General features: G+C 41.2%; 1 protein-coding gene across 1 annotated transcript; it reads left to right on the forward strand.

Moving 5' to 3' along the window:
* Positions 1–519: 519 nt before the first annotated feature.
* SHISAL2A (shisa like 2A) lies at positions 520–21,160 on the forward strand. The gene is made up of 4 exons (XM_055725011.1): positions 520–733; positions 8,327–8,466; positions 15,319–15,404; positions 20,687–21,160. The coding sequence occupies exons 1-3, from the start codon at positions 552–554 to the stop codon at positions 15,348–15,350; spliced, it is 354 nt and encodes a 117-aa protein (XP_055580986.1). The 5' UTR covers positions 520–551; the 3' UTR covers positions 15,351–15,404; positions 20,687–21,160.
* The last annotated feature ends 6,308 nt before the right edge of the window (positions 21,161–27,468 follow it).

Genomic DNA, 27,468 nt, shown 5'->3' on the forward strand with positions numbered 1-27,468 from the left:
AGTGGTCTAAAAAACTAAAAGGAAATGCCCTCAAAAGCAGGAGACTGGCCTCTCAGAAGCATTAAATATTTTGTGGAGTTTTTACCCCTCAATAAAGCCAAGGGGTCCTGAGCCCAGCTGCGGTGTGGCCTCTCTCAGTTACCTCCTTGCTTTGGCTGTCCTGAGACCCCACCGAGGCTTACGGGTGAGGGGGACCCCCAGAATCCCTCCTCGACGGGGCCCTGAGCGCCGAGGGCAGCCAAGCCCCAGCGAGACGTGGGGGTGCTGCCTTTGAGGTGAGCAACGCGGAGGGCGGCAGGGCCCCCCCCGCACTCTCCCCCCTTCCAAAGGGCGGGAAGCGCTGCTCGCTCCCTCACCTCAGGGCGCGGGCGGCTCCCGCCGCTGCCCGCCTTGCGGCGACCCTCGGGCTGGGGAGTGGGGGCCGCGGCGGCTCCCGCCCGCCGCCGGTGCAGCCCCCCGCCCGCCCGAGCTCCGCCCGCTCGCCGCCCTACCTCCCGCCCGGGTGCCGCCGGAGCCGAGGCGCGGGCAGCCCGGCGGGCGGCCGCCGCACCATGAGCGCCGAATGCAGCAGCTACCTCACCGCCGACAAGGTGCTGGTGAGCGGGTTCAGCTGCCCGCAGACGGGCGGCGACGCCCGCGCCGTGTACTGCTGCGGCTTCCAGGACGTCAAGTACTGCTGCGATGACCCCCACAGCTTCTTCCCCTACGAGCACAGCTACATGTGGTGGCTCAGGTAGGGGAGCGGCGGCGCGCCCCCGGCTCCGGCCCCGCATGGCGGGCGGTGGTGAGGCTCCGCGGCCCCGGGGGCGGGAGACCCACGTCGGCCCGAGCGTGCCTGCCTGCGGGTTTGTGTTTCTGAGGTACTTGTAGCCGGCTGCCTGTGTCCCGCTGAGAGTAGCGGCAGAGCTGCAGCTGCTACCCAGAGAGACTTCTGCTTGTGTCGGGGTGATCTCTGAGAGAAGGAACTCGTGGCCTTTGTAGGGGAGCGCTGGGGACGCTGAGTGCCCGTGTACGGGGCATGCGGAGCGTCCCTGCGGCCCCGCGGGTGTGGGGAGCGGCCCTCGGCGGGCCCCGCGGGCGAGGCGCTGCTTGCGTAAAGTTCCCAAGGACTTTAGCTACTTTTCTGTGTGTAGTGAGATCAAGCGCTACATCGCTTCCACTTGGTTGATGGCAGATAATCAGGCTTGTGCTTGCTTGGGTCAGCGCGAGGGTCCATGTAGCTCTGGATCACTGTGCACCACTGCTGGCTGTGCCTGGCTCCCCTCAGGCTCTTAGTCCACGCTGGCTGTGTCAGGGTGTTAGTACACCTCTGCATGGTGCTTTCATTAGCTTTCTATGGACTTGTTATCCCTCGTTTTGTCTAATCCCTTTCTACGCTTGCTTCTACTCTCTGCTTCTGCAGCCTCGGTGGCAGCAGTCACTACCTGCTGTTTGAGGATACATCCTTTTAGCAGTTCTATACTGTTTCCTACCAGTTTTCTGGAGTGCCCTCTGGCAGTAGTGTGAGACTTGGCAAACAAAAATTGCATGTTAAATTTATGCACAATATTAAAAATTTTGTAAGCATTTGGTGCATCAGTTCTCAGCTTTCAGCTCTCCAAACCGAACAGCCTTAGTCTTTTTGGACTCCCACTGAGACAGATGCTGTGTCCCACTGATCATTTTGGTTGCCTTTCTTTCATACCTTTTTTCACTCGACAGCGCTGCTCTAGAGGTGCATAACCTGGAGCTGTGTGCTCATGTGGGTATGGTAAGGTTTTACACGCTGGCAAGATGCTGCCTTTGGTCTTGCTCTCAAAATCCTTGCTGTTGGTGGTGGCCACCATTTTGTTGATGTCTTTGGCTGCCAGTGCACATTGACCTCATGATTTCAGTGAGCTGTCACTGATGGCTCTAAAACTTTTCTTGAGTTCACAGCTGCCAGTTCTGAGTTCATTGCCATCTAGGCTTGGTTTTGTTTGTTTATATATTACATTATGTACACTGAAGCTCATTTACGTCACTTTTGCCTGCTTGCTCAGTTTTCTGCAAGTCTTCTAGCATTCTTTGCCCTCATAGCATTTGGTCGCTTGTAGGGACTCAGGATCGTCGGAAACTCAGATTTCATTCTTTTCCAGGTCATAGATGAAGACACTGAATAAAATCAGTCTCGCCAATGATTTCTGGTGACTTTTCTTTATACTGAAAAGAGACCACTTAGCCCTGTGCGTATTCTTTTAAGCAGCCTTGAATCTGTAACAGAACTTTTCCCTAATGCTGTGTCAGTTCAGTCTTTTTAGTCCCACCCTCAGTGCAGGGCTTTGTCAAAGGCTTTTTGAAAAATCTAACTCTGTCTGCTGGGCTCTTTTATGCATCTGCTTATTGACAGCTCATAGATTCCAGCAGGTTAACAAGGCAGTATTTCCCCCACATAGTAATGCTGGCTGTTTAATGAAAGATTTTTTTGTCAGGAAGCAGGAAGTGCCAGAAGCTTCCTGAGGGCAGAGTGTGGTAACAAGTTGGATGAGGGTAGTGGCTTCACCATCAAAGGACGTATCCCTCATATCAAGGTGAGGTGAGTGGGGCAGGCCTGGGCATCGTGGCTTGGGGATAATAGCCAAGGTCAGATACAACTCTGTGCCCCCCACTCAACGCCCTGACATTGTGTTTATCTCTTGGCTTAGGGATATTACTCCGTTTTTTACAGACCTTTCTGTCTTGCCAGGGATGGAAATCAGATTTACTAGTCTGTAGTTCCTGAATTCCCCTCTACAGCCCTGTTTTAGGTTGGAGTTACACTCCCAGCCTACCAGTGCTCTCGCAGGGTGGCCTTATGTTGCATGCCCTGGCCAGCAGTTTTGCAATTTCACATATGAATTCATTCAGGGCTCTTGGAGAATGTTATCCAGTACTGCAGGCTTACTTTAATTTATCTGGTCTAATATTTAGTGTATAATTATTTAAAATCTAGTTTGGTGCAGATAGTGGGTTGAATGTGGGAATCTCCCAGCCAGCCGCAGCTCTGACTGACACAGAATTGCTCAGCTTCTCTGATGTGAGAAGACATCCTCAAGTGTCCTTTTTTACGCTTTTTCTCATCAAATACCCATACTGGTTTAATGTTACGTGATTTTTTTGATGTAGTCTTTGACTGGTTTGGTCACAGGAAGCCTTCTCAACATGGGAGAACTACTGAAAGATTAAGATGACGTCTAGCTCTTGCATCTTGATGAGACATTGTAGTGGAGACTGTTAGAGCTTTATCTTTTCAGAAAGTACCTCAAAGAACTGAATCCTATGAGAGGCTTTAATGAAGCATGTCTCTGAATGTTCTTCATTTAGAAAGATTTTCTGGGTCTGAGAAGTATGACTGCTTTCTTTACTCCAGAGCTTTTTAAGTTTCTCATCTTAAACCTTTGTTTGCTTGACTCCCCCCATTAATTTGAAAGCAGTGACTGAATGTACCACCAAGTGGTTGGTGGTACCTGAGGGGTTATTTTGGTGATAAACCAGGTAGAATTTCAGGAAGCTATTGCATGTATCTCTTGTGTTTTTTCTGCTGTGGGAGACATGTTTGCCAGACCACTTGACAGTCAGCTCTGATGGAAGCAGCTCATGGAGAAACCAGCCGCCTAGGCAACCTGAAGCAATAGTCACTTGCAGGCCTATGCTGTTGTTCTTTTGCCTACTCACTACTGCCGGTACTACATTTAGAGCTATATACTGCACTATCCCTTAGCAAAATGGAACCATCTTTTCTCCTCCCACTCCTGCAAAAACTGCAGTGTTAGACAAGTGCATCCTAACACCCGCTGTACTAGGAGCAGCTGGACAGCCATAAGTAATTGACCTTTGAGGAACTCTGGCACATGTCATATTTCCCCCTGAATGTATTATCTGTAGTATTTCTTTCTCACTTATTCTTTCTTTTTTTTGCTGGTACTTAAAATCAAATAGTATAGTCGTTCGGGTTTTTTTTCTGTTAGAACAGCCTATGTTCCCTTTACACATTTATTGAAAAGCTGACCTCAGCAAAGAAGAGTGAAAATTGTCTTTTTTCTGTCTCTTGCAGCAGTCAGGAGCCCATAGAACAGGGAAGGGCACATTAGGAAAAGGCAGGAGTGTACAGAATTTGCCAGAAGGTTATGCAGCTTTTGAAACCACAAAACACAGATGCTGTAAAACAATAGTGAGCAAAACACTGAACCACTTGCCCTTCATATCTTTATGTTGTGCATGTACATATAGTCATCATGACATCTACTTTACCTCCAAAGCAGAGTGGAAGGGGAGAAATACTGAGCATGTAGCATTTGTATTGAACTGTGATGCAGTTAGGGTCAGTCAGCACCTTTTTTGTTTCTCGTTGTTCTAAAATTATTTAGAATTATTTTTGTCACTCTTCAGTTAAGTTTTATTTTATCAATTTAATGGCTTCTTTCAGTATCAAATAAAATTACAGTACCTTTTATAAGTTTCATGTAATATTACACATTTGATTAAAACTCTGGCAGGCCAAGTATAGATTTTATTCAAAATGCTCTATGAATTAATACCCATAGAACCATGGTGACCTAATGGTGTAGCCAAGCTTTGCTTAGCTGTACAGATCCTCGGGAGTCTGCTTTAGCTTTCCAAAAGAGCAAGTCTTTTGTTCCCATATGGCCATTCTTCCAATCTTCAGGGAATATTTGTTTGCTTTGCAAATACTATATACAAAAAAAAGTAATCACTGCAACGATGGCATTAGAAACTTTTGATTCACTCAGTTCCGGATGACTCATGAGCTTCCTTTTAATCTACCAGTGGACATACAGCATCTGCTTAGCCAATATTTAAATTTTTCCTAGCTGTTGTTGGTGTGGATGGACTAATTTTATGGACTAAAAATAACTGTAGGTGTGTGCTACTGAGCATCCCGTGACAGAAATGTCAATGACCCACTAAACAGCTTCCTGGAGAGCAGCCTGGGGAGCCCTAGAGAGTCTGCTGGCAAGAGTGGAGCCTCTCTGTCCAGTAGAGCCCTTGTGCAGAGGTGTGTGGCAGTGCTACAAGCTCGTATGTGGCACTCGGTGTAACAGCAGTAGGAGCATTAGTGAGATGTGTGGTATCGCTGTATCTTTATTGAAGAAAAGTATTGTAGAAAGTAACTTGGGAGTGTTCTGTTTGGTCTGTGGATCTTCTACCGAACTTAGCATTGCTTATGTTTCAAGAATTGTGTAAATGCTGCTGGGGTTACCCCTAGGCTTTCATTGCCATTTTTATGCTAGGTCATCGTTTAGGGTGTGTGTGTGTGTGTGATGTTAATGCGGAGGTTTTCATTTTCTAATGAGGCCATAGCTGTGGGCAAGAGTGACTTTTTAGCTTGCTTGTTTAGTGTCTCTGTTCAGAAAACTGATCTTTAAACACCTAGTGTTTAAGGTAAAGACGAGAAGATGGCAAAATGTTTTTATCAAGGTCTTGTCTAGATGCATATGCAGCACCACAGTAACTGCTGTAGAATCCAGAGAACGTGCTGAAGGGCTGTCTTTATTTTCAGAGGAGGGTGATCATTAACATAATCAATGATCATAGTTATTTTGGTATTTTGTTTCTGAAAACAGTTTTAACTATTAAGAAAAAAGAAAAAAAAGATTGTGTTGTGGTTAAGGAACTTAAGTGTTCAGAGCTGTGGAAGCCATACTGAATTCCTCTAAATTAAATAAATTAAGAAACAATGCCTCACCCCCCAACTTTAACACCAAATTAACCTTAAAGAAATAGTCATACGTTCTAAGAGAGTTGATGGCTTCAGCATGTGGAGAACAATCTGGTATTGAAACATTGTTTAAAAAGAGTAAGTACAAACTGAGTCTTAATTTCTCATTGATTTAGGAAGTGGAATCCAGGGTGTCTATTTGGTTTTGTGATGCTGATCTTCATGTTTTTGGTGAGATCTTTTCACATTGCTGATGGAGCATGACAAGTACTTTTAGTGGCATAAAACCTGTGGTAGGTCTTTGACCTATAGTAGGAAATAACGAAGAGTTCCTCAGGAACTGCTTTTCTTATCTTTGCTATTTGTATCTTACAAAGCATCTTACACAAGTTACGTAGTAATACTGAAGATGCATGATGCTGTACAGTACACAACTGTATTGTTAACGTCATCTTTACAACTGCATGGAGGAGAGCTACAACCAAGAAGTAATAGATGCCTGAATGGAAAGACAAAGAATCAATGATTAATATGTACTTGATCAAGTCAGCTTTAGGATGGCTGACTCTACTTAACGTTTGGCTAATGGTGAGCAACCTCCTTTGTTCTGCACTGCACACTATTATTTAACTAGAATATTAAAATAGGGCTAGTTACTGACATGACAAAAAAGCACAAATACTTGTCTCTGAAGAGCCTTTGGGTTGGTATTACTTCCTCAAATAGATTCAGCTGTGGAGAACTTCCATGGTTCAATGGTTGCTCACCTCAACCTCCTCTAGTGTAGTGTCTTCTGTTTTGTCCATTTGGGTCAAGGTATTCCAAGTGAAAATGCAAAAATGAGGCCAGAACACAGGTGAGATCTCTGGCTGTAAGGACATACTCAGATTCCATGTTAAGCAGAATATTGCTTGCCTGTAAGTTTTGTTTGAGCCAAAAAATGATAAGGGAAAATTTGCTTAATATGTGCATATATATACAAACATACAAGGACAGTCTAGTTCATATGGATGATAAATACCATGAATAATCTTCATAGGGGTAGAGCTGTTCTTTCTAGAACCAATCATTCTGCTGATAATGAATTATTTTAGTTGTGCATGGAACTTAACACTGCACAAACTTCATTAATGGATCTGACCAATAACTGATGAGAACTGCATCTTGAAGTCATACTGGTATCTGTTCTCATCCTACTGATCTTAAGAGTTTACCCTATGGACATATCTGTCTACTGGTGTTATGGGAACTTGCAGAGAAGCTTTGCAGTAGCTTGAATGTAAAATTCATAAAAACATCCCAAGGCACAATTCTTCTGATCTCCCTGGAAGGTCATAGTAGAATTGACTTCTCACTGATAGCAGTGATTTATAAAGGCATTTTTATCACTAGAGGATGGGGTTCCTAGAATTTAAGACTTTCATCTCTCTCCTGTCCTTTTTACGTCTGCCAAAAATTGTAAATATACCAGAGTAGTAATACAAGGATTCTCAGTCCTCGGACTCACTTAATCTGTGACCAAGAGGCTGCTGTACAATTTCACCAGAAATCTTTGACATGGACTGTAGAATAGAGGATTGGAATGCTGAAGGCATAAAATGGCCCAGGAGAGGATAGGATAGTAAATGATAGCTAGACTGTATTGCAACCAGTCCTTTAGTTCATCATGAGAATATTATATTAGGAAAAAACTTGAAAAGAAGGATTGGAAATAAGGAAGCTGCTAAAGGAATGACTGTATGTACATATACTGTCTCACTGAGCATCTGTGGGAGAACTATAAAGTAGCTTCTATCCTGCAGAAGTAGTATACTGATAAAATCTATATATAGTATTGTGTGTTTGGCCTCCTGAATAATTAAGTTCCTGCTCCTTTGATGCTTTTGATATTGTGTGTAAATTAATTCATCTTTACTTTTCCTTTTACCCTGACAAAGATCATGGAAAAACTTCAGTCTTGATTGGAGATTTATTGCATTAACACAAAGGCACAACAGTGATCACAGTACTCTACCCTGCTTTACAGAGTTGCTAACAGAATTGAATAACATGGCTTGCACATTTTATATCCTGTTCTTTATGGGCATGTCTTCCTTGGTGAGAAGTCTGTGACAAATGTGTACTTTGCTTGGAGTACTCCAATGGGCTCTTCTTGCAATAAAAATAGCATTTCAAATAGAAAATACGGATTTAATAGTCATGTTGTTTGAGGAAAAGGACTTTGCTTGGGCTGCCTGGAGCTCTGGAAGTGTGTGCATATATTTGTGTGATACTATGCTTATCTAGGAATATACCCTGCATTGGAGAAGTTGTTGATCTCAGTGATGCCAGTTACTGCATGAAGTTATTTCTGATTTTCATAAACACAGTTTAAATCAGGCTCAGGAGTCGTAAGCATAGGTAACATGAAATGTCACTGAGGGCCAGGTGTTCAGCTGCTGTGTAGTGATATTGACCATTCTGAGGGCAATGAAATAATTCCAGTTTATGCAACTTAAGTATTGAGCTCTAAACTTCAGTTTGCAGTAAAATACACAGTCACTCCCCTGATGGAGTGCAGGCAGCCTCCAGACAACATCCTGACCATTGTTTTAATGGGTATCTCAGGGTGTTTTTACACTTAATTTCTTTGTTTTTCTCTCTTCTTAGTGTTGGAGCACTTGTGGGCCTGTCGATAGCAGCAGTGGTCCTCTTTGCTTTTATCATCACTGTGTGTGTTCTCTGTTATTTGTTTATCAGCACGAAGCCACGCAGCAAACTGGATACTGGTTTAAGCTTACAGCTGGCAGGTAAGACCAGTTGTTACTTGACATACATTATCTCCTGCAGAGGAAAAGCCTTATTTTGTCTTTAAATGGATGTGGAGGAATCCAACAAACAGCGTGTATTTTCTTTCTGATGGGGACTTCAAGATTTAGTCAAGCTATCTTGCTGTTTTACCTTCTCAATGAAATCTGTACGAAACTCAAATGAAAAAAATGTAACAGAAGCTCAGTATATTTATTTAGTAGTAGGAAGAGCATAAAACTTTGCAATACTGAGTAAGTGTGCAACAAATAAGTCCCTTTATCAGCAAGAGGCTTAATGATTTAGTTGCTCTGGATTTCTTGTCAAGAGTACGTAAGCATATAGTAGTGATTCCATTCTGGGAATAAGAATCTCAAAAGAGATTTTAGGTGTCTTTTCTTGTGACAGGGAGAGATCATTCTTTTGTCTTTCATACTGACTTAGGATCCAGTCTTTGAAGTCTAAGACTCTTTGCTTCAGTCCCAGTAGTTCATACCTTTGTGCCCAAACTGTGTCAGTGGATCCCTGCAGGAACAGTGCATGTAGCCAGCACTAGCTCACTGGTGTGGGAAAACCTGTTGCTGCTGCCACATTTCACTACATTTGTGAAATCTGACTGCAAGTTTTGATGGCAAGGTGGGGTGTGCTAAGTTTTGCCCTTTGTCTTGGACTTCCTAGGTGTTTAAATGTGGCTTCAGTAGTTCAGCCAGTAAAGTTGTAGGAAGTAACGGGAATGTTGTACTTAATTAGGTCTTGGAAGTTGAAGAAGTTGAAAAAGGGGAATAGTTCTTGGGAAAAAAGTCCTCTCACCTCAAATTCTTTTTTCTTACTAGTTTTTAAAATGTTTCCATACCTGCATGGCAATAGATGACCAATGAGTTACTATAATTATAGCCTATTATACAGCAGTAAACCCCTTCTGAATGTCTAGTTAACATAGTCCGCTCCATACCAAACTTCTTATGTCTTGTTCTACAGAGAATGCAGGCTTTGCTCTATAAGTTGTTTATAGGGATGTCAGGAAATGCAAAGCCTCCCTTTGGAGCTATATAAGCTGAGCAAGCTGCTGAAGTGAAAGTCACACATTCAGCAAACTGCTACTAATCTGCAAATTGAAAACTTCACACCTGTCCTGGAAAGAGTGGAAATAAGACCTGTAACCTAGAACAGCCTAAATAAACGCTTGGGTGGGATGAACAAAATGCCTGGTGATCTTTCACAAGATGGTTGTATTCTAATTATAAACTGGCATTATGCTTTTGAACGTGTTGCTGTTTAATTTCTTCCCTCAGGTTTTCCTGCTATGGCATCAGCTTGTAATCCATTGCCAGGACAGCAGTGCTGGTTTTCTCATGCTTTGTGTTTTTGTGCCAGACATGTTTGGCATATGGGGAGCTGGGAAGGAGGCAGGTGCTACTGCTGCCAAGTGATGCCATCTTTCTCTACAGACTCAAAACCTGCTGCAAAACCACATCCTGCTTTGGCATTAGAGATAGTTCCTCTCTTCCTATCATGAGGTGAACCGCATCCCAAGCTCCTCTACTGATGACCCAGCATTCATGTAGGCATCCTGTTTCCCATGATTCTAGGTGTTATGACTCCAGGAAGCTGAGAGATCTTTGCTCTTTCCAAACCATCTTCTGTGTTGTTTTTAGCTTTGTTCAGACTGCATTGCTTTGTATTTGAACACTGTTTTGACTTTGCTCTCATCCTGTGTTTTTTGCTTTTATTATTCTGCTTCTTTGACTGCTCTGAATGACAATTATTTCACATGTAAATTCTGATAGCTTTAGCTGTTGATGAAGTGGGTTGCCAGAAATTGAAAGCCAGTTGCTTTGCCAAGGTTGAGAGATCTTTGAAAATATTGAAGGATTTAATTGACAAGCCTGAGTACTTATCTTCATTATACTTGGGTTTCTTTTGCATGGAAGTCATGCAAGGGCTGAGTATCTATGAGATGACTAGCTAGCTACTTTCAGGCCTGGGGAACAATAAAAGCAGCCTCTCCTCTTTCAGTTTTTCTGAGATTTGAACATAATCCTGTATAGGCTGTAAAAATGAATTAAAAAAATTAAAATAATCTTTAGAAATTTCAGAAAATTTTAGGCCTGTGGATCATGAGTTTTAACTGTGAACTCAGTTCAGCCCTGCTTTTTCTGAACTAGCATAACCTTGCCTTTAGATGAAAGCTGTCACACATTAGATGTTGTGCAGTGTCTGGACCCCTGGAGCATTTAGAAAGCACTCATTTATAAAAGCAATACTTGTTACTATATTCAATTTCACCCATAATATATCAGCTTAGTTGGAGTTTTGTATTTCATTAAACATACAATAGATTCTTGTGTGCTTCCCACATCTGATAGCCAAAGTTGGTCATTGTTCTGTGGGCGCATCCAAGATCTCCTAAATATAGAAGTGGAATTGTTGAATTTTTACAGAAATAATTTCACATGCAATCATAAATATAAAAATAATCTGGATGTGTGGCCTTTGTTAAAGTCTCTGATTCTGCAAAAGACAGATCAGCTGGAATTTGGCTCTATTTAGTCTTGAACAAATGGTCTTCAATAGCATCACCACAGATACTACCTTTGGGGTTCCTGAGTTAGCTAAGCATGTTGTTAGCCCTATCAAAAATTAGTGTTTTAATCTGAGAACTAAATTTCAGGGAAAATGAGCTCAGCCACTGGTGTAGACCAGCAGTAACTACTTAAATGTTAATGGAGTTATACTTATTTCTATTTGTAGTATCGCAGTATAGAGTGCGGAATAGATCCCTTATATGCAAGACAGTGTGTACTGGCAAACGAGAAGATCCTACATCCCAAGGAGTTCACAGTCTAGTTTCTCATCAGATCTAGTATTTCTCAACAAAAAGCAGCAATGTACTTTACCTCTTTCAATGAAATCCTCTCCTTTTACAGGCAAAATTTCAGTTCTTTATACATTGCTTTCTTATTGTTTGTGCTCTGTCTCAGAATGCAAGGTTCGCCTAGGATTTGGCTTGTGGGTTAATGATCTGCTTTACTAAAGTGTCAAAGTGCTTCATTTTTTCTTCTATCCTCACATCTACATTCAGAAGTAGGGAGGTGCCATTAGGTCTGTCTCACAAGGAGACAGAACTGCAAGGAAGTGTCATATTTTTAATACTTTTTGTGTCAATTTAGACATTCTTGTCTAGTGGAATTTTGAAAGAACTTCACTAACCAGAAGAGCTTTTTCCCTTTGCTTGTGATACCTCTAAAAACGTGGCTCTAAGACTAGCTTGGCACAGGAATTCTGTGGTACAGAGAATTGAGCCGTGGTTTCTGAGACCAAGATGAATACTTAAATCATTGGACCGTACTTTCTCTTAGCATAGTGAACTTGCTTTTTAATCATACAGGTTGCTCAGTAAGCTCTTTCTAAGTGAAAGGATTTTTTGCTGAACTTATTGTAGGTGTTTCTGTTTTTCCCATTTGAAAGCTGGAGAACTATGTGTTTCGTGGTAAAAAAAAGCCCCAAAGGAATCTGAGCCCTGAGAATGCAGCTATGCATTATGCAGTTATGGATTTTCCCAAGATGAAAGGGAATTTGGCTATACGCTTTGTTCTCCTTCTAATGAAAAAACTTCCCTTTGTGCGAAAAGTTTATCCCCTTCAAAATGTAGGGAGCTAGGGAGTCACAAAATTGTGAATGTTTTGTTAAGGCTGAGCAAACAGTGCTGGAGCATCTAGAGGAGATGAGGATGACTGAGTAGAGATTGCATAATTGCCAGGAGAGAAGTGGTAAACAGGCAGAAAAGCAGAAATCTAGAGGCGTATCTGCTGCTGAGCTCTGAGAAAAGGTGAACATATGCTTCCAGGCAGCTGATGGGAGAGCAGTAGTCATCTCTGCACACCCCTTAGAATGGGTTTTGCCATCAGAGATAAAAAGGTAAATAGAGACTCCCCGCTTTCGTGACCCAAACAGTTTATAAACACATTTTCTGAGTTGCCTTCATATTTCTACCAGCATTAGTCCAGGAAGACCTTTGAGGCAAGGTGTCCTATATCACTGCGAAGCGAGAATAGCAAATTACATTTTGTGATGGTAACTAACATTTTCCTTTAAAACTTAGCACAGGAAACCCTCTATAATGTATTTGGAGTCAGACAGCAGGGACCTTTAGGTTGGAGTGTGAAGAGAACCATGGCCTTGTAAATTACTCATAAGTGCTGGGAGAAGTGTGCTTTAATGAAAGAGATTAATTCTTTGTTCTTACAAAGCAGTGACATCATAGTATGCTAAAGTTCATGGTTTCATTTCATAGTAATAAAAAAATCAGCTCGAAAAATAGCCAGATGACCTTCCTGTCCCTATTTCTCTCCTTAATTAAACATTCCTTATGGAGCACTAATCAAATATACAAAACATTTAGGTATTTTGATGAAAAAGCACCAAACTCTCACACTTTCTCCTCCTTAGCTCAGTAGAGTTATCTGACTCTATTCGTTCTGAAACCATCCGACTTCAGAGACACTGTGCTTGGTTTTTGGAGTATGCATTGATAGGGTTGCTTTCTAGGTTTGTCAATGATTTCCACTATATAGTCTTTCTGCAGCTGGCCTTAAATTTTCCCCAGTTAGGCTACTTTGCTCTTTGCCAGCCATCTGCCTCAGATATTTGTATATGGGAAAAATCAGCCTAATGGGCTCAACTGTTTAAAAAAAAAAAGGGCTTTTTTCTTTAGGAAATGAAGAAATTTCCTGTTTTGGAGCTGGGAATTCAAATACAGTGGAAGGGTAGCATTAGTTCAAAGCTACATCACTAGGACAGATTAAATTTGGGAATGGTTAAATTGGACTCCTTAGCTTTTAAGTTTCCCAAACTTTCTTGTAGTAGTGAGTTTTTTGCAGCTCATTGACTCAGTTTTTTTTTAACTGCAACAATACACATAGATGCTGTAAGCTGGTTTAGATATGAAATCTAGACAAGCTTCAAAACAGGGTGCCTTCCTCTATAACTGATTAGGATTATTTTATTTTTTTTTACTCTTTGGGTTTGCTTTTTTTCATCACAGCTGAAATAACTCACTGAAGAGACCTGGTTTCAGCTAAGAACTTGGCTTAAATATTGTACAGACTTGAAATGACAAACTATCAAATCCCATTTTGATATTTTGAAACCAAACTGCAGGTTTTTTCAGTTCAAACAAAATGCAACTTTCAAAATGCTTCAAAAACAAATGATTCCTTTGCCCAATTTGCTTTGTTGCAGTTTTTTTTCAAATGAAAATATTTGAATTCTCAACTTTTCCTCCCTTTTGGATATAGGGAACCTTTTTAAATCCCTTCCCTACATTTCCTTGGACAGAGGCACCCTGCCCAGTTACGCTTTGCTTTTCGTTCTCTGTGTTGGCGCAAGCAGTGGGAAAGTGCAAAATGAGGTCAAAGACAGTGTTGGACTAGAGGCTAATGGGCAATACAGGGAAGCTTGGCCTGGAAGGAAGATGAGCTCCATAAGGAGACTTAGATGAGACGATGGAGTAGAGAGAGGTTTTGGAGCCAGTAGATAAAGGAGAAACTGCAAGGACCTCAATGTGCCTGGGAGCATGTGGAAGAGGGACTAGGCTAATGGGGTTGAGAGCAGCAGAGCAGGGAGGCAATGATGCTGGAGGGGATGGAGAAACTCCTGTGAGGGCCAGGGAGTGGAACAATGGCTGTGGGTGGTCTGGAGAGCAGAGGTGGGGTGCTTGAGGAGAGGGATGAAGAGAGAGCCTTGCAGATGGAAAGCATGCACAGGAACAACTAGAGATTTAGGGCAGAGAAAAGAGATGGGAGGGACTCAAAAGTATGAACTGTTGTTCACAGACATGGGGACTAGCATGGGAAGCATAGTAGCAGAAAATTAGGACTGGAAACTGAGTGAGGAAACTGGGAAGGGAATGAAAGAATGAACATAAGGTAGGAAAGAAATAAAAAGTTCAAAGTGTGGTCAGGAAAGTCTTTCCTCCTTGAGCTTTGCTTTCTCTGCTGTGAGCAGGTATCAGTGAAAAGCACTGGCAGAGTGCTCTCTTCTCCCTTTGTGACAGTGACCCATTGCAGACTGCTTTTGCTTTGGTTATTCTGATCAGCTCGGCAAGCTCACGTTATCTGCACTGAATCTAAAGATTCCAGCCCTTCTGCTCCAAGCAGATGTCTGTCAGTTACCCGGTGGAATCTGATGAACTATTATTTATTCTAGCCTATGAAGCTGTGCTCTGAAAAACAATATTCAAATACTATTAAGCTTGAGAACCAAACATTTAAAAGATGGGAGGTACCAGAACTTGAGATTTTCTGGGCAACTGGTGAAATGCCTAACTAAAAATTGCTTTATTTGCTCCTGTCATCTCTTTAATCTTTCTGAAAAACAAGTGTGATGCTTCTTTCACGCAAGGAAGTATCGTAAGCCTCCACTCACACAGTGGTTTGGGATCACTGGATGGAAGGTGCAGTGACTACAGTAGTGACTGATCATATTTGGAGAGGGGTTAAATTTTGAGATTTCTGATCTGTTTTCTTGAATATGGGAAATTTTTCTGCCATTTATTTTAGCAGACTCTGATTTCCTGCTGTAAGTGCTACTTATACCACAGTGCTGCTAACTTAAACTGCTCTTCATCTTGACGTTTATTCCCTTTTAACACAAGTAAGTTAATAGTTGCAGCCTCCCAGGGCTCAGGAATAGGAAGTGGGATGGCTCTTGTTTATCCCATCCTCTGAAAATTGTAGAGGAAGATTCCAGGAATTGTATTTTTTCTAGTGCAGTAGGCACCTATGTGTATTACTGCTTGCAACTAAAGGAAGAATAATGCTGTTAGTTTTACTAAAAATGCTTTTGTTTTACAGAAAGTGAGACTAGAGGGAGTTCGATATGTTAAACAACAGAGTCACTGGATGGATTCTACTTTCTACTAATGCTGTAATGAATATAGGTACAGTGAGAACTTTTATTTTCATCTTCCTCTTGTATTTGTATACCCTCTGCTCTGTTTTACGTGTGGTGATGCAGATATGATAAGCGTTTTTTAAAATACCGTGATTTTTTATGTGGGTTTTTAGCTTTCTGAAAAGCACTAGCAGACTGTCTGTTTTGCTTATACATTGCCCTGATGCTGTCCTTGCACAGGGAAGTATCTGCAGAGATTTGAACAAAGTCCTTCCATAGAGAAATCTCTTTTTGATTTACTTGTACATGAATAGTCCACCATGGTTGTGTGCCAGAGAAGATTACGTACCCCTTATGCTGTATTTGTCCTTTCCCTGATGCTGTCCAGGGTGCACCAGAGCTTACTAAGGGGGCAGCCATTATAACTTGTCATTCAAAAAAAATTCTTTAGCGACAAACTGCTAGAAAGACTCTGTGACAAAGGGTAAGAGCAATGAAGTATCTGGTGGGTAGTTTAGTCATACCCTGCTTCTTGGGATGCTACCTACAAGTGCTGAGTCAAGTCATGATAGAGAACTGAGGAGGGTTATCTTGCAAAAAATGAAGTTTCATATACTGACCTGATTTTTATGCTGAAATCCTGTTTAAAAGTCGAACTGCCTATGGCACAGACTGTGCAAAATAGTAATTCAAATGTATGCCAGTACCGATGAATTATACTTCAGACTTAAGAGGAATTTGTAAGTAACGCAAAAGACTTCATATGGCATGAAACATGCATTTTACTTTATGCAGGGTGTAAAAGCTCATAGCTAAACAGCCACAGAATGTGAGAATAGCCATAGATAAGCAATGTCTGTCAGAAAAAAATAAAGTGGGCCTGCTTGCTCAGCAGTTTTTCTTAGATGAGGAGGGATGTAAATTTGTCAGAGTTCCCTACTTCACGTATTTTCTGTTGTACCTGTGCATTGTAAGTGCACCTGCATCTTTCTCAGCACTCTATTATGAGCATAACAGGTTGGTTTGGGCTGCTTGTCCTCATGAAAGTACTTAAGTGTAACAAAACTCATTTTCAAACTCCTAACCACCTCCACACGCTTTTTTTTCCCCTGCTGTTGCAAATGAAATGGCTTGTGGGAGAAAAATGCCATGGGAAGACTAAAAAGGATCCTGCAGTCAGAAAGCCATCTGCAGTGAGAAAATCCAAAAATATCTGAGGCAGGCGCTAAGTGCTGAGATAAGACCTCAGTTCAGGTCTGTGAATGTGGCATTGCTGAAGGCAATGAACCTCTCATTTCCTCATGCTTCAGTTTGCCAGCCTTCCACTGTAGCGTAGAGACTAATGTTTGTGGAGTGCTCTGAAGTGTAACCTGCTAACCAGTGTTGCTTACAGGAAGAGAGAAAGGAGGAGAGAACTGAAAGGCCAGCTGCAAAGCATTTTTTTGTAGTGTTTGAATGCACGCATGATATAAAGACCAAAAAATTTAGAAGCTTTGTTTGTGGATGAATTATCCGGTTCTTTTTTGTCGGCTAAATGAGGCTGGCATTGTTACGAAGACTCAAAATACTTGAGACCTCTTTTTGGGATAAAACTAGGAAAACTGTGCCTTTAGCCTGTGAGCTTTTTTGCTTCCAGATCCAGAATGGAGCAGCTGGAAGCTTTCTGTGTAAATGAAAAGGGAGGCAAGGGGCAAGGATCTTTTCTGAACTTCAACAGATAATCTGGTTAAGTGTTGGTAGAAATTCCAGGTTTTTCATTGTTTTTTGTCTTCTGCTTTCCATGTTGTCTGCTTGTTGCAGATTTCATGCCTTCACCTGTTACAGGGAGCTGCTTCACAGTGCAGTGATAAGCCAGAGAGTTCAATGGCTGGGAACTTTCCACTGCTGTGACAAAGCTATACGTGGCAATTAGATTTGATTTAACATGCATACTTCCTCTGCCAAATTCACTGGGTTTTAATTGGGAACAGGACCCCCTACATACTTGCAACTGTAGTGCAGCATATAATTCAATCTTCTTTGCATGCTCTTTTCCAGCAAAAGGGCAAACACAGCTTTTAGCTTTAAAAAGGGAAAGGAGAGGAACTAGGCAGCTGGAGGCATCGCTTCTAATTTGGAATAATAATGTATTGAAATAGTTAGCAAGAGTTACGCACAAGAAAAATCTGACACAGATTTAGTGAAGACAAATCATGACAAACCAGTGTAATTTCTCTTTGTCAAGGTAATTTTGCCTGTCAGGTAAGTGGGAACAAGTGGCTATGAGTATGGGTCTTTATGAAAATGCAAAGAGAAGTTTTCAGTGGCTCATTCACAAACAGATTTTTGGAGGGAAGGATGTCTCAGTACTCTATGCCTGTTGAGTAGTAAAAGCTTGGTTGAAGGAGTAAGAGGCAAATCTATAAAATTTATGGATGATACCACATTGGGAAGGGTTGCAGGACTCTGGGAATAAAACTACCTTTCAGAATTATCTCAGTGCCCTGGAGAAATGGTCTGAAATAAAAAAGGTGAAATACAATAAAGATAAAAGCAAAGTACTGTATTAAAAAAAAAGAATCAAGTCCCCAGATGTACCCAAGGGAGAATAACTAAGTAGTGTGTGTGGAAAAATATCTGGGGATTTACAATATGCCATAAACAAGAATATTGATGTTCTGGGCTCTTCTTTTAGTCTGACATACGAAAGAGGGGAGCTGTGTATAGGATGTAAGATAATAATTGGCTGCAGCTAGTACTGGCAGTGCCTCTGTTATAATAATGCTCTTAGGTGTTAATATACTGGAGACGAGGGAAAATTGAGAAAATGATGAAGATTTTGGAACAGCAGGAGAGGCTTAAACTGGCTTAAGTCTAGAGAGGAAAAGATGAATGACAGTGTTCACTTATGTGAAATAGAGGACAGTGATTATTTTTCCATGTCTGTGACAGGATAACTAATGCGCTAAATTTCACATTGAAGTAGATCCCAGTTTAGTGATGGAAAAAAACTTCCACACTGTAAGGGGAGAAGTGATATTGGACCTGCCGGTGAGGCAACTTGTGGGAATTTCTTCCAAGGTCATCTTGAACAGGCTAGACTCACACTAGTCAAAAGTGAGATAGATGAAGGATCTCTACAGCCTTAGTGTGTGTGGGACTGTGTCTTAGTCCCAGGCATCCCTTAGGCCACACCAGAAGTCCTTGGCTTTTTCTAGACTGTGTCCAGGTCTGGGAAAGAAATGTCTGTCATACTACTGCTATGAGTAGAGACAGTCTTGGGCGCTGTGTCAGGCTGTGTGTGGGTCTGCCCCCCAGTCTGGAGAAAAAGTGATGGCCATAAACGAACATCTGAGCTCCCTTCTGATCTGGTATTTCATCAGGAACACTGTATGTGGAGGCAGAATAGACTAGACTTTTCCAGTTGAAAGGGACCTACAATGGTCATCTAGTCCAACTGCCTGACCACTTCAGTGCTGACCAAAGGTTAAACCAAAATAAGGGCATTGTTCAAATGCCTCTTCAACGCTGACAAGCATGGGGCATCAACTGAGGAGATTAAGACACGGACTCCTGAATCTGACCAGAAGACCTTTCATTAGTCCAAAACCCACGCTTATATATCCTCGTTCGCTGTTCACGCACAACATACTAAAATATCATTGGTTAATCAATACTGTTCACACTTTTCTTGGCTAATCTCTGTGAGTTTCATGTTCTCAGCCAGCCGCCGACATGTGGCATCGCACATCCGCTCCAGCCTCGCTTCAAATCCCGTTTTTCTTCCAGGCGTTCAGCCAACCTTATCTTTCTTTCTTCTTTAGCCTTCGAAGTCCTTCACAGGTGTCGTGGCCTCTGGCACTTGCCATAAAGCTCTCTACAATCAACCACCTCTCTAGGAAGCCTGTTCCAATGTTTGACTACCCTCTCAGTAAAGAAATGCTTCCTAATGTCCAGTGTAAACCCAGCTTTGAACCATTCCCATGTGTCCTATCGCTGGATCCCAGGGAGAAGAGCTCAGCACCTCTCTCTCCACATTCCCGCCTCAAGAAGCTGCAGAGAGCAATGAGGTCACCCCTCAGCCCCTTTTCTCCAAATTAGAGAAGCCCAGAGTCCTTGGCCACTCCTCATAAGCCCTTTCCAGCCCTTTCACCAGCTTTGTTGTCCTCCTCTGGACACATTCAAGGACCTTAACACCCTTCTTAAATTTTGGTGCCCAGAACTGCACACAGTACTCAAGGTGAGGCTGCACCAAGGCTAAAAACAGCGGGATAATCACCTCTTTTGACCAACTGTGTTTTAACATGCCCCAGGATGTGGTTTGCCCTCTTGGCTGCCAGGGCACGCTGCTGACTCATACTGAGCCTGCTGTCAACCAGATGGCAATACTGGAGGAGGGTACCAATCTAAGGTTATATGTATGTCTCATATGTTTTAATTTAAGTTGGTCAGGAATGTATAACCATCCTCATAGCCTTAAGCAGAAGGAAATGTAGAATGTACAAGAAGTATCACTGATAACTCAGATAAGCATCATTCCTCTCAATGAATGAACCAGTACCGAAGTGGTGTTCTTTGGTGGTTAGGATACTCTTTGCTGATAGTTGCTCTCTGCCTTGAAATCCAAGATTTTACACTTCAGAACATCTGTCAGTAGCTGAATTAGCTGAGATTTTCTGGCCAGACTTCAGTGCATGTCCATTGTTTTTTGCATATCCAGACAAACATCTGCTTCTAAACCCATCTCTACCAACAGCTGTTGTGCTTCCTCAAAAGCAATCTCGTTTTAATGAGCAGTAATTTTTTTTGTGCAGAAATTCTTCAAGTGTTTGGAATATATATTTGTATCCTTTAGGATTAAAGGCACACATTGTGAGTATGCTGTCATACAAAAATAATGAAATGCGTGGTTTAATGTAGATATTAGTGGTGTATTTTCCAAGAGGCATTGCATATAAATGTTAGATGAATGATCCTGTCTTTATCTGCTAAGCCTTTTTTCTTTTGTTTTAACACCCTTGTGCCTTGAGTTTATCACAAGTAAGGTGTGAAATCCTCATTTGCATAGCAGAGGAGCAATAGCAGTTCTACCCATCGACATACATCCCCAGAGGAGGCATTTAGTGTTTCATAGCTGTAGTAGTGCCCTTCAGAGGTGTAATTCTTCACAAGATAAAGGTCAGGAATCTAATGAGGTGCTTGGGAAGAAGTAATGCCAGTGAAATGGATTGAGCTGTGTGGTTTGTTCTAGATTTGTTTGTAGGATCTTCCTATCAACTTTGCTATGCAGCCGAGGGAAAAAATCTTCCTCTTTCAGTCTAATTCTTAACTGTGATTGGTATTTTGCAGATAGAGAGCTGCATCCTTCACAAGACCCCCACCAAAACAAGCTGTTTGACAAAGCCAAGTGGCATCAAGAGATTTCCTGAGCCACAAAGATGAACTGTGACTGTAAGCCACAAGAACCTGAATCACTCTTCCAGAGGTGTTTCCTGGCTATTACGACCAGTGTTGGTAACCAGAGGCCAATCTGAAGCTATGCCAGGATATGTATTTGTGTATGGTTACTGTACTGAGAAGTAGTATATTTTGATTTGCACATACCAGCTACTGCTGCTAGTAATTTTCATGCAAATTGTTGTCTTTACTCTGTGCAGTTCCAGTGAGATAACACAGTTGTCAAGCAGAGCAGAATTTGGCACACCATGTTGACCAAGCTTTATTTTAAGCTTTTATTGTGTGTCATCTTAGCGTGGTGTCTTCACATCATGAATATGGTTGTCTTTAGCCAAATGTGATTGTTTGCTGCACAAACACATGTGATGCAGTACCTCAATAAAATCTGACATTTGTGTTGTATTTTTCTTAATTTATCATTTTCCCCCACCTTTGTTTCCTCAGAAGATTCTCAGGGATCTTAAAATCATTTTGATGGGAGAATTTTCCAACAAAACAAGTGAAGTTAGTGAAAGGTTAATTTTTGTAGGGAAGTTTTGATTTGAATAGCTGTTCTCATAGGAAACAGAGAACACTGAAATGAATTGAAATAAACATCCACAAATGTTTTGCAGATTCTACATCAAAATATGTTGGAATATTTATTTTGAAGCTAACTAAAAATTTTCCAGTAGTGTTCCAGTTTGAAGCACTAATTTGTGAAGTGTTGAACTTCCTTCAGGTAATCGAAGAGCTCTAATTGCACATTTTATTTCCCCAGAAGTCTTAGGAACAGCCAACATAATCTTAACTATCATATTTGAGCTTTCAAGTCTTTCAAGCTTTCAGCCTTGAAATCATGAACATTAACGGTAAGGGTTTCTTTTTATCTTGTGAGGGTTCTTTAAGATCAGTGATCAAAAGAGTTTCTAAAATATTTAACCATGCTGTTTATATTAAGGCAGTAGATAGGTTGTATCTTCCATTTGCAATGAAGCCTATTTATGTACCATGTCAGTTTTGTCTCTGGCTAAACTTCAACTTTTTAAGATCAGATCCTTGACAGCTTTTGGGAGTGACATCTTTGTGTGTGATAGTGCTTGAAATGTAAACTTCTTTACAGCTGTCTGGCATTATGCATAACAGAACCCCAAGTGCTTCCAGTCTAAGCTACTCTTAAGTTGCATTACTTGTGTGAAATAATACACCAGTGCCCTCAAAAGAAATAGAGACTGTGGTAATGTTCTCTCTATAACTGTTTTCGTATCCTATCTCACTAAACTGGCTTTTGCTACTGTGGCCTTCTAGAAAATTAAAACCACATTGGATGCACAAAGAAAATATTTTTGTAACAATAGAACGTAAACCTGATCTTCCAGCCTCATAACTTTCTTGATTGGGACTGTCAAACAGCAGAAGGGAAAAAGATATATGATATTTGCCATCTGGTTTCCTTTAAGGATTCCAGCTCTCCCTGACATGTACATTCTGGAAGTGTATGCTTCATTTTAAACCATCGATAAAAGACTTACAGAAGATGAAAAAAAGAGGTTTAAGTTATTTCAACTTCATACAAACTTGGACCAGCAATTTTGTAATTTTTAAATTTTAAAGTATTAAAGTTATTTCAAAGTAATAAAAGGTACTCTATTTTGAATGTTGCAGATCAAAATAGCTTTGGGTTTTGTCTCTAGGGCAATTTCTGAACATTTGATTCCTCAAGTACTGGGCTTTTTCTTCATTTTGAGTATCTTAAGATACCAAAGTAGCAGAATAAAAGCAAAACCAGAATGCAAAAAAACACCCAACTTACCGTTCTTTGCCTATGTGCAATGCCTGTTGATGTTTTCTGGTATTGTGTTAGGAAAATCCATTTCTTTGCCCTTTTAGCCAGTTATTTTGTAACTGAGGGTTTCTAAAGGTCAGAAAAAAGTACCTCCCACACTGGTTTGGTGAGGGAATTGGCTTGCTGCCCATTAACAGCTTTTGAAAGTAATGTGCAGTTGCAACAAGGGTGGCTCCCTGTGTTTAATAAACATAATATGGCTTAATGCACTTGTTAGGCATAGCCCTAATTTTTTGCCCTAGGAACATTTTAAGCTTAAGTTGTTTAAATGGCCTTGTAAAGCAAAGTCAGGGCTGTTGTGCTATCATCAGCCATACAGAAGCTAATAAAACTCATAGGAGTTGCTATGAGCATTTTTTATTGTTTTTCAAAGTTGAGGAATTTTTGTAATCATAAGGGCAAATTAAAAGTGGTAGAAGCATTGTGTAATAGTATGCAATAGGCCTCATGGGCTGTGGGATATAGAAAGTGTGCTTTGTCTCTCTGCTTTTACAGATACCAGCAAGGCAGCACAAGCGGTGGTCCCTGATTGATTTCACTGGGACCAGGCTGGCTGGGTCCCACTGGTAGGTCTGGGAGTGGCTGCATCTTTCTTTGGAGTCACGCTGGCAGAAGTAGCAGCTTGCTTCAGAGTGATCTACCTTTCCCATCCCTACAATTCTCTGGATATTTAAATTTGCTTGTAACCTTTAATCTCACTTTGGGTCTAAGTAGAAAATACCTTATCAATGGCTCCACAGTATCAGTGAAGTACTTAATGACTTTCATAATTTATCACCTTATTCAAGTATAATTCCTGAAAACTTTGGCTTTTGCAATTTCCAAATTATGGAGAAAGACCAAAGAAAAGTCTCAGTTTTACTGAATGAAAATAATGTCTGTTTTCATTTTTTTTTTACCATGACAAATGCTAGAGATCCTCACGACTGTTCTATCCTTCAAGTTCTGAAAAACATGAAGCAGTAAAAGCATAGATTCAGCTACTTTCTAGGAACACAAATGAGAAGCTTTTAAGTTTTCATCTGTTAGCCTGAAGCTCACAGAAATCTTGTCTCTCTTAATTTGGGGTAAGGAATTTAAAATTTTGTTGAATAGATTTAGAAGTGATTATATCTATAAGGTTAGAGAAGTGGCCAATTAGTAGGTGTCTATGGAAGATCTACTTGTTCTTTTTGTAGCCATTTGTTTAGAAGTTTGTAAAGTTAAGAAAAAATGTTTAAATAGACTTCATATTTTAAGTGATACTGAATAGTTGGATAAAGCTCCATTAATATATTGCATTAAAAGCAGAGGATGAAAAAATTCTGTAATGGACAAGTTTTTGGAGAGTCTCTTCCTAGCCACATGAAACTATTTCTGGTTCAAAAGAGATCTCTGCTACACTGAGAAATTGAAAAAATTGAAAACCTGATCTGAACAACCACCAGCAGCAAGATCTGTCTAATTTCCCTGCCACCATTTACTTCCAGAACAGAACTTTGCAAACAGGGTGCTGGTTTCTACTGGTCAACAGGATTGCATTTAGCATCCCTTTTCTGTCATTCTGTTGTGCCTTTAGTGACCATGAGAATGTGGTCTACAGGCAGAGATAATTGATTTTTATATATATGTGTATGTCTATATGGCACATTTTTATAAAATAAATGCCTTTGGGAAGAATCTATCCAAGTATCTCTGAATCCATAAGCCTCTGACATATGGTAAAATTTGGATTTTAGGTATGTTACACACTTGCTACTTTAAAACATCTTTTTAGTCTTCTCTGTTATTCCTATGCTTTTTCCAATCCACATCCTTTGGAAAAACTGTTGAAGATCCTTGCTTTATATACAGAAGAGTACATTTTGATGGCAACAGAAAGCACTAAAAAAACTGTTGAAGAGCCTGAAAAGCCTTGCTGTATATACATAAGAGTACATTTTGATGGCAACAGCAACACAAAGTGTTGAAATTGGTTAGTGGTAACGGTGTAAGTAGAAAGAGCTGCATGTATGCACTTTTTTTTTGCAGTTGATGTTTCAGGAAATTCTAGCTGAAGAGTATCTTATGAAACCACAGCTTCCCTTTCCCATTTGTTAAAAAGAAAGCTGGTGGCAATAGGATGTTAAGGACCATGATTTTTTTCTTTGCTCCATCACCTGTGCTGAGCATTATGCCAGTGTCACATGGAGGTTTTAGGAAAAAATAAGTAGTTCAGGCTTTTGTTGGCTGTGGATGGACTGCTGCCAAGGGGTGTGGAGGTGTTGATGGGACAGCCTCCTGAGCCCTCATTCGGGCAAAATCTGTACCAATTCCAAAAGGGTGTGCAGAAGCAAAACCCAGGGTTTGCCCTTAGAGTTAGAGGGAAGTGGCAGGGGAGAGCAGGTAGCTGGCTGATGAACGTTATATGTTGTCAATTCTCATGTTTAATATGATAACCTGGATTCCACAGGTAACACCTTGCAGTGACGTGGCTTTTTGCCATTACCTCTGGCTCTGTGTTCTCCCTCTTCTTTCACACAGTGTGTAGCAGATGAAAAGCCTTCAGATGTTCATGTATGGTCAAGCGAGTACAAAAACGGCTCTGCATGTGGCTTTCAAATAGCCATGGGACTGGAATCCATCTGGGAAACCAGAAGAACCTTGTGGAAACCAGGTCTCAGGTCAGAACTATCCTTATCTGAAGTTGTGACCTACTCCAGGGAGGAGAGCAAGATATTCCCCTTGTTCCTGATGAGTGACTACTTGGTTCTGCGAACACATGTAAGGTATGTTTCCCTTAATGAATGCACGGCAAAATTGAATCAGTATTTTTTTCCTAAATGCATCAACCACAGAAATTTCAGTAAATTGAGTCTGCTTTTTTTTGTAATGCTGAATCAAAATGTCAAACCAGCACAACTCAATTATAGGAGAGAAAATAAAGCAACATGCTGAATACCAGCTACCAGCAAATTATTTATGAAATACTTCAAATTGCCAGTGCTGTAACTACCTGTGGGAAATGAGAACAGACAGGAGCATAGATTCAGCTGTGGGAAAACTGACTCGGAGCAACTTGTTTGCAAAGTTTCAGAATTCAATTTTTCACTCCATCTGAGCTTTATAGTCTGGTTGCACCCTTCAGTCTGTTGCTGGTTTTGCTAAAGAAATCTTTTAAGTGCAAAAAAAGTGAGGGGAGGGAAAGGAAGAACCAGAATTCATGCATTTGGATTTTTGAAAAGGTAAAGAAGCTTGCTATTTTTTCAATGCAGTATTGTTCCGCATTTTGCTGTCCTTAAAAAAGATCAGTCACCCCAAAATCCTTTCTACAGAGGAGACAATATTGCAGCTGCATCATTTTTCTTTGCATTTTAAAGTAGAGATAATTACCTTATTCCTTATTTTTATGGTGCTAAGAGACAAGGTGCAGTGACTTTAATGTCAGATGAGGTCATATCTGAGTACTTCATATTGAATGAAAAGCTAGATGCTTCCAGGGAAATAGCTTTATTAATGACCAAGGCAACAAATTCAGATCTCTCCACAGTTAGTGGGAGACACTAAGTAATTCTAAGAAATACATTTGGTATTCATGCAATACATTGTTTTTAAAAAATAGTAACAGTTTGGGAAATCAATTGCTAAAGTTACTGGCTCTAATGCCTACATGTACAGATCAGGTCTGAGTAATATGATTCTTTTAAAGGGCAAGTTACTAGATTCTGTAATTTGTCAATATTTTCTATTTTTTATTTTCTCCATTGCCATGGGAAAGCAGGAGATGGGAAAGCAAAGGTCATGAGGTCTGGTTAAATATTTTGAAGTGGTATACACATCCTACAGATCCTTACCTCTGTACCTGAGGATGAACTTACTGAGTGTGAGCACAGGCTGCTGATAAAGCTGGTACAACAGTACTGTGGTAGGACTGTGATTTTAAAGATATATACACTATCATATCCAGATCCTGATCCTAATCTTGTGCTCCATTTGGGGCTGTCGGTGTGGTTTGCCTTGGTCTTGCTGTGCCTTGGCTTTCATTCATTCCTTTTTTCTCCCCAGTGCTGTGATGGTGCCCCATATGGAGGGGCTGGGGAGAAACAGCACTTCTCTTCCCCATCACATCCCCCTCTCTTCCCAGCAAAGCAGCAGAGCAGAATTGGCTCCCTCATCTGCAGTTGTTGGGTCCCAGGAGAGAGGTATGCTCGAAAAGGGAATCCTGTATGCTATAAAGTAATTCTGCAAGATGGAGAAGGTCCTAGGAAGTGCACTGCATCCCTGTTATAGGCTTTGGGGTTTATCATGGATGATCCCAGTCCTCTCCAGTGGGATTGGCTAGGAAGAAAGAAGCTAATAAGAAAGAAACCTACAGTCCTCTGAATGTCTACTGACCCCTTCTTCAAAAGCTTTAATAGAGCTGCAGAATGTGGGAGCAGTGTGACACTTGTTTGATACCAGCATCACGAAAAATTGAGCCCAGTCCACCTGTCCACTGTTTCAAGTCTCAGAGTCTGACAACTGCACACTATGGCCATGTTGATGACTACAGTGTAAGTGGGTCTGTCAGGGGCACAGATGGAAAGGAAATGCCTGGGTTTGTGCTGGAACTGAGGGAATAGACGTAACCACTGCTGGGAGTATCCAATTCTTATCCCACAAGTGCCAGGCTTTGAACCCAGCCCCTGGCAGGATAAGACCCACTCAAACTTCCTTCTGGCAGCTCTTGAGTTTCAATTGTGTCCTGGCAATATTTTTTTAATTTTGGTTAGATGGAGAAAAAATGCCAGAATTCACTCAGGCTGATTTTATAGCAGAGTTTGGAAGGCAGTGTCTCTTAACGTGTTAAGTGACTTCACTTCTCATTAACTAGATGGAAACGAGAGCACTG

The sequence above is a fragment of the Falco cherrug genome, chromosome 12 (genome assembly GCF_023634085.1).
Source record: "Falco cherrug isolate bFalChe1 chromosome 12, bFalChe1.pri, whole genome shotgun sequence".
Lineage (NCBI taxonomy): Eukaryota > Metazoa > Chordata > Aves > Falconiformes > Falconidae > Falco > Falco cherrug.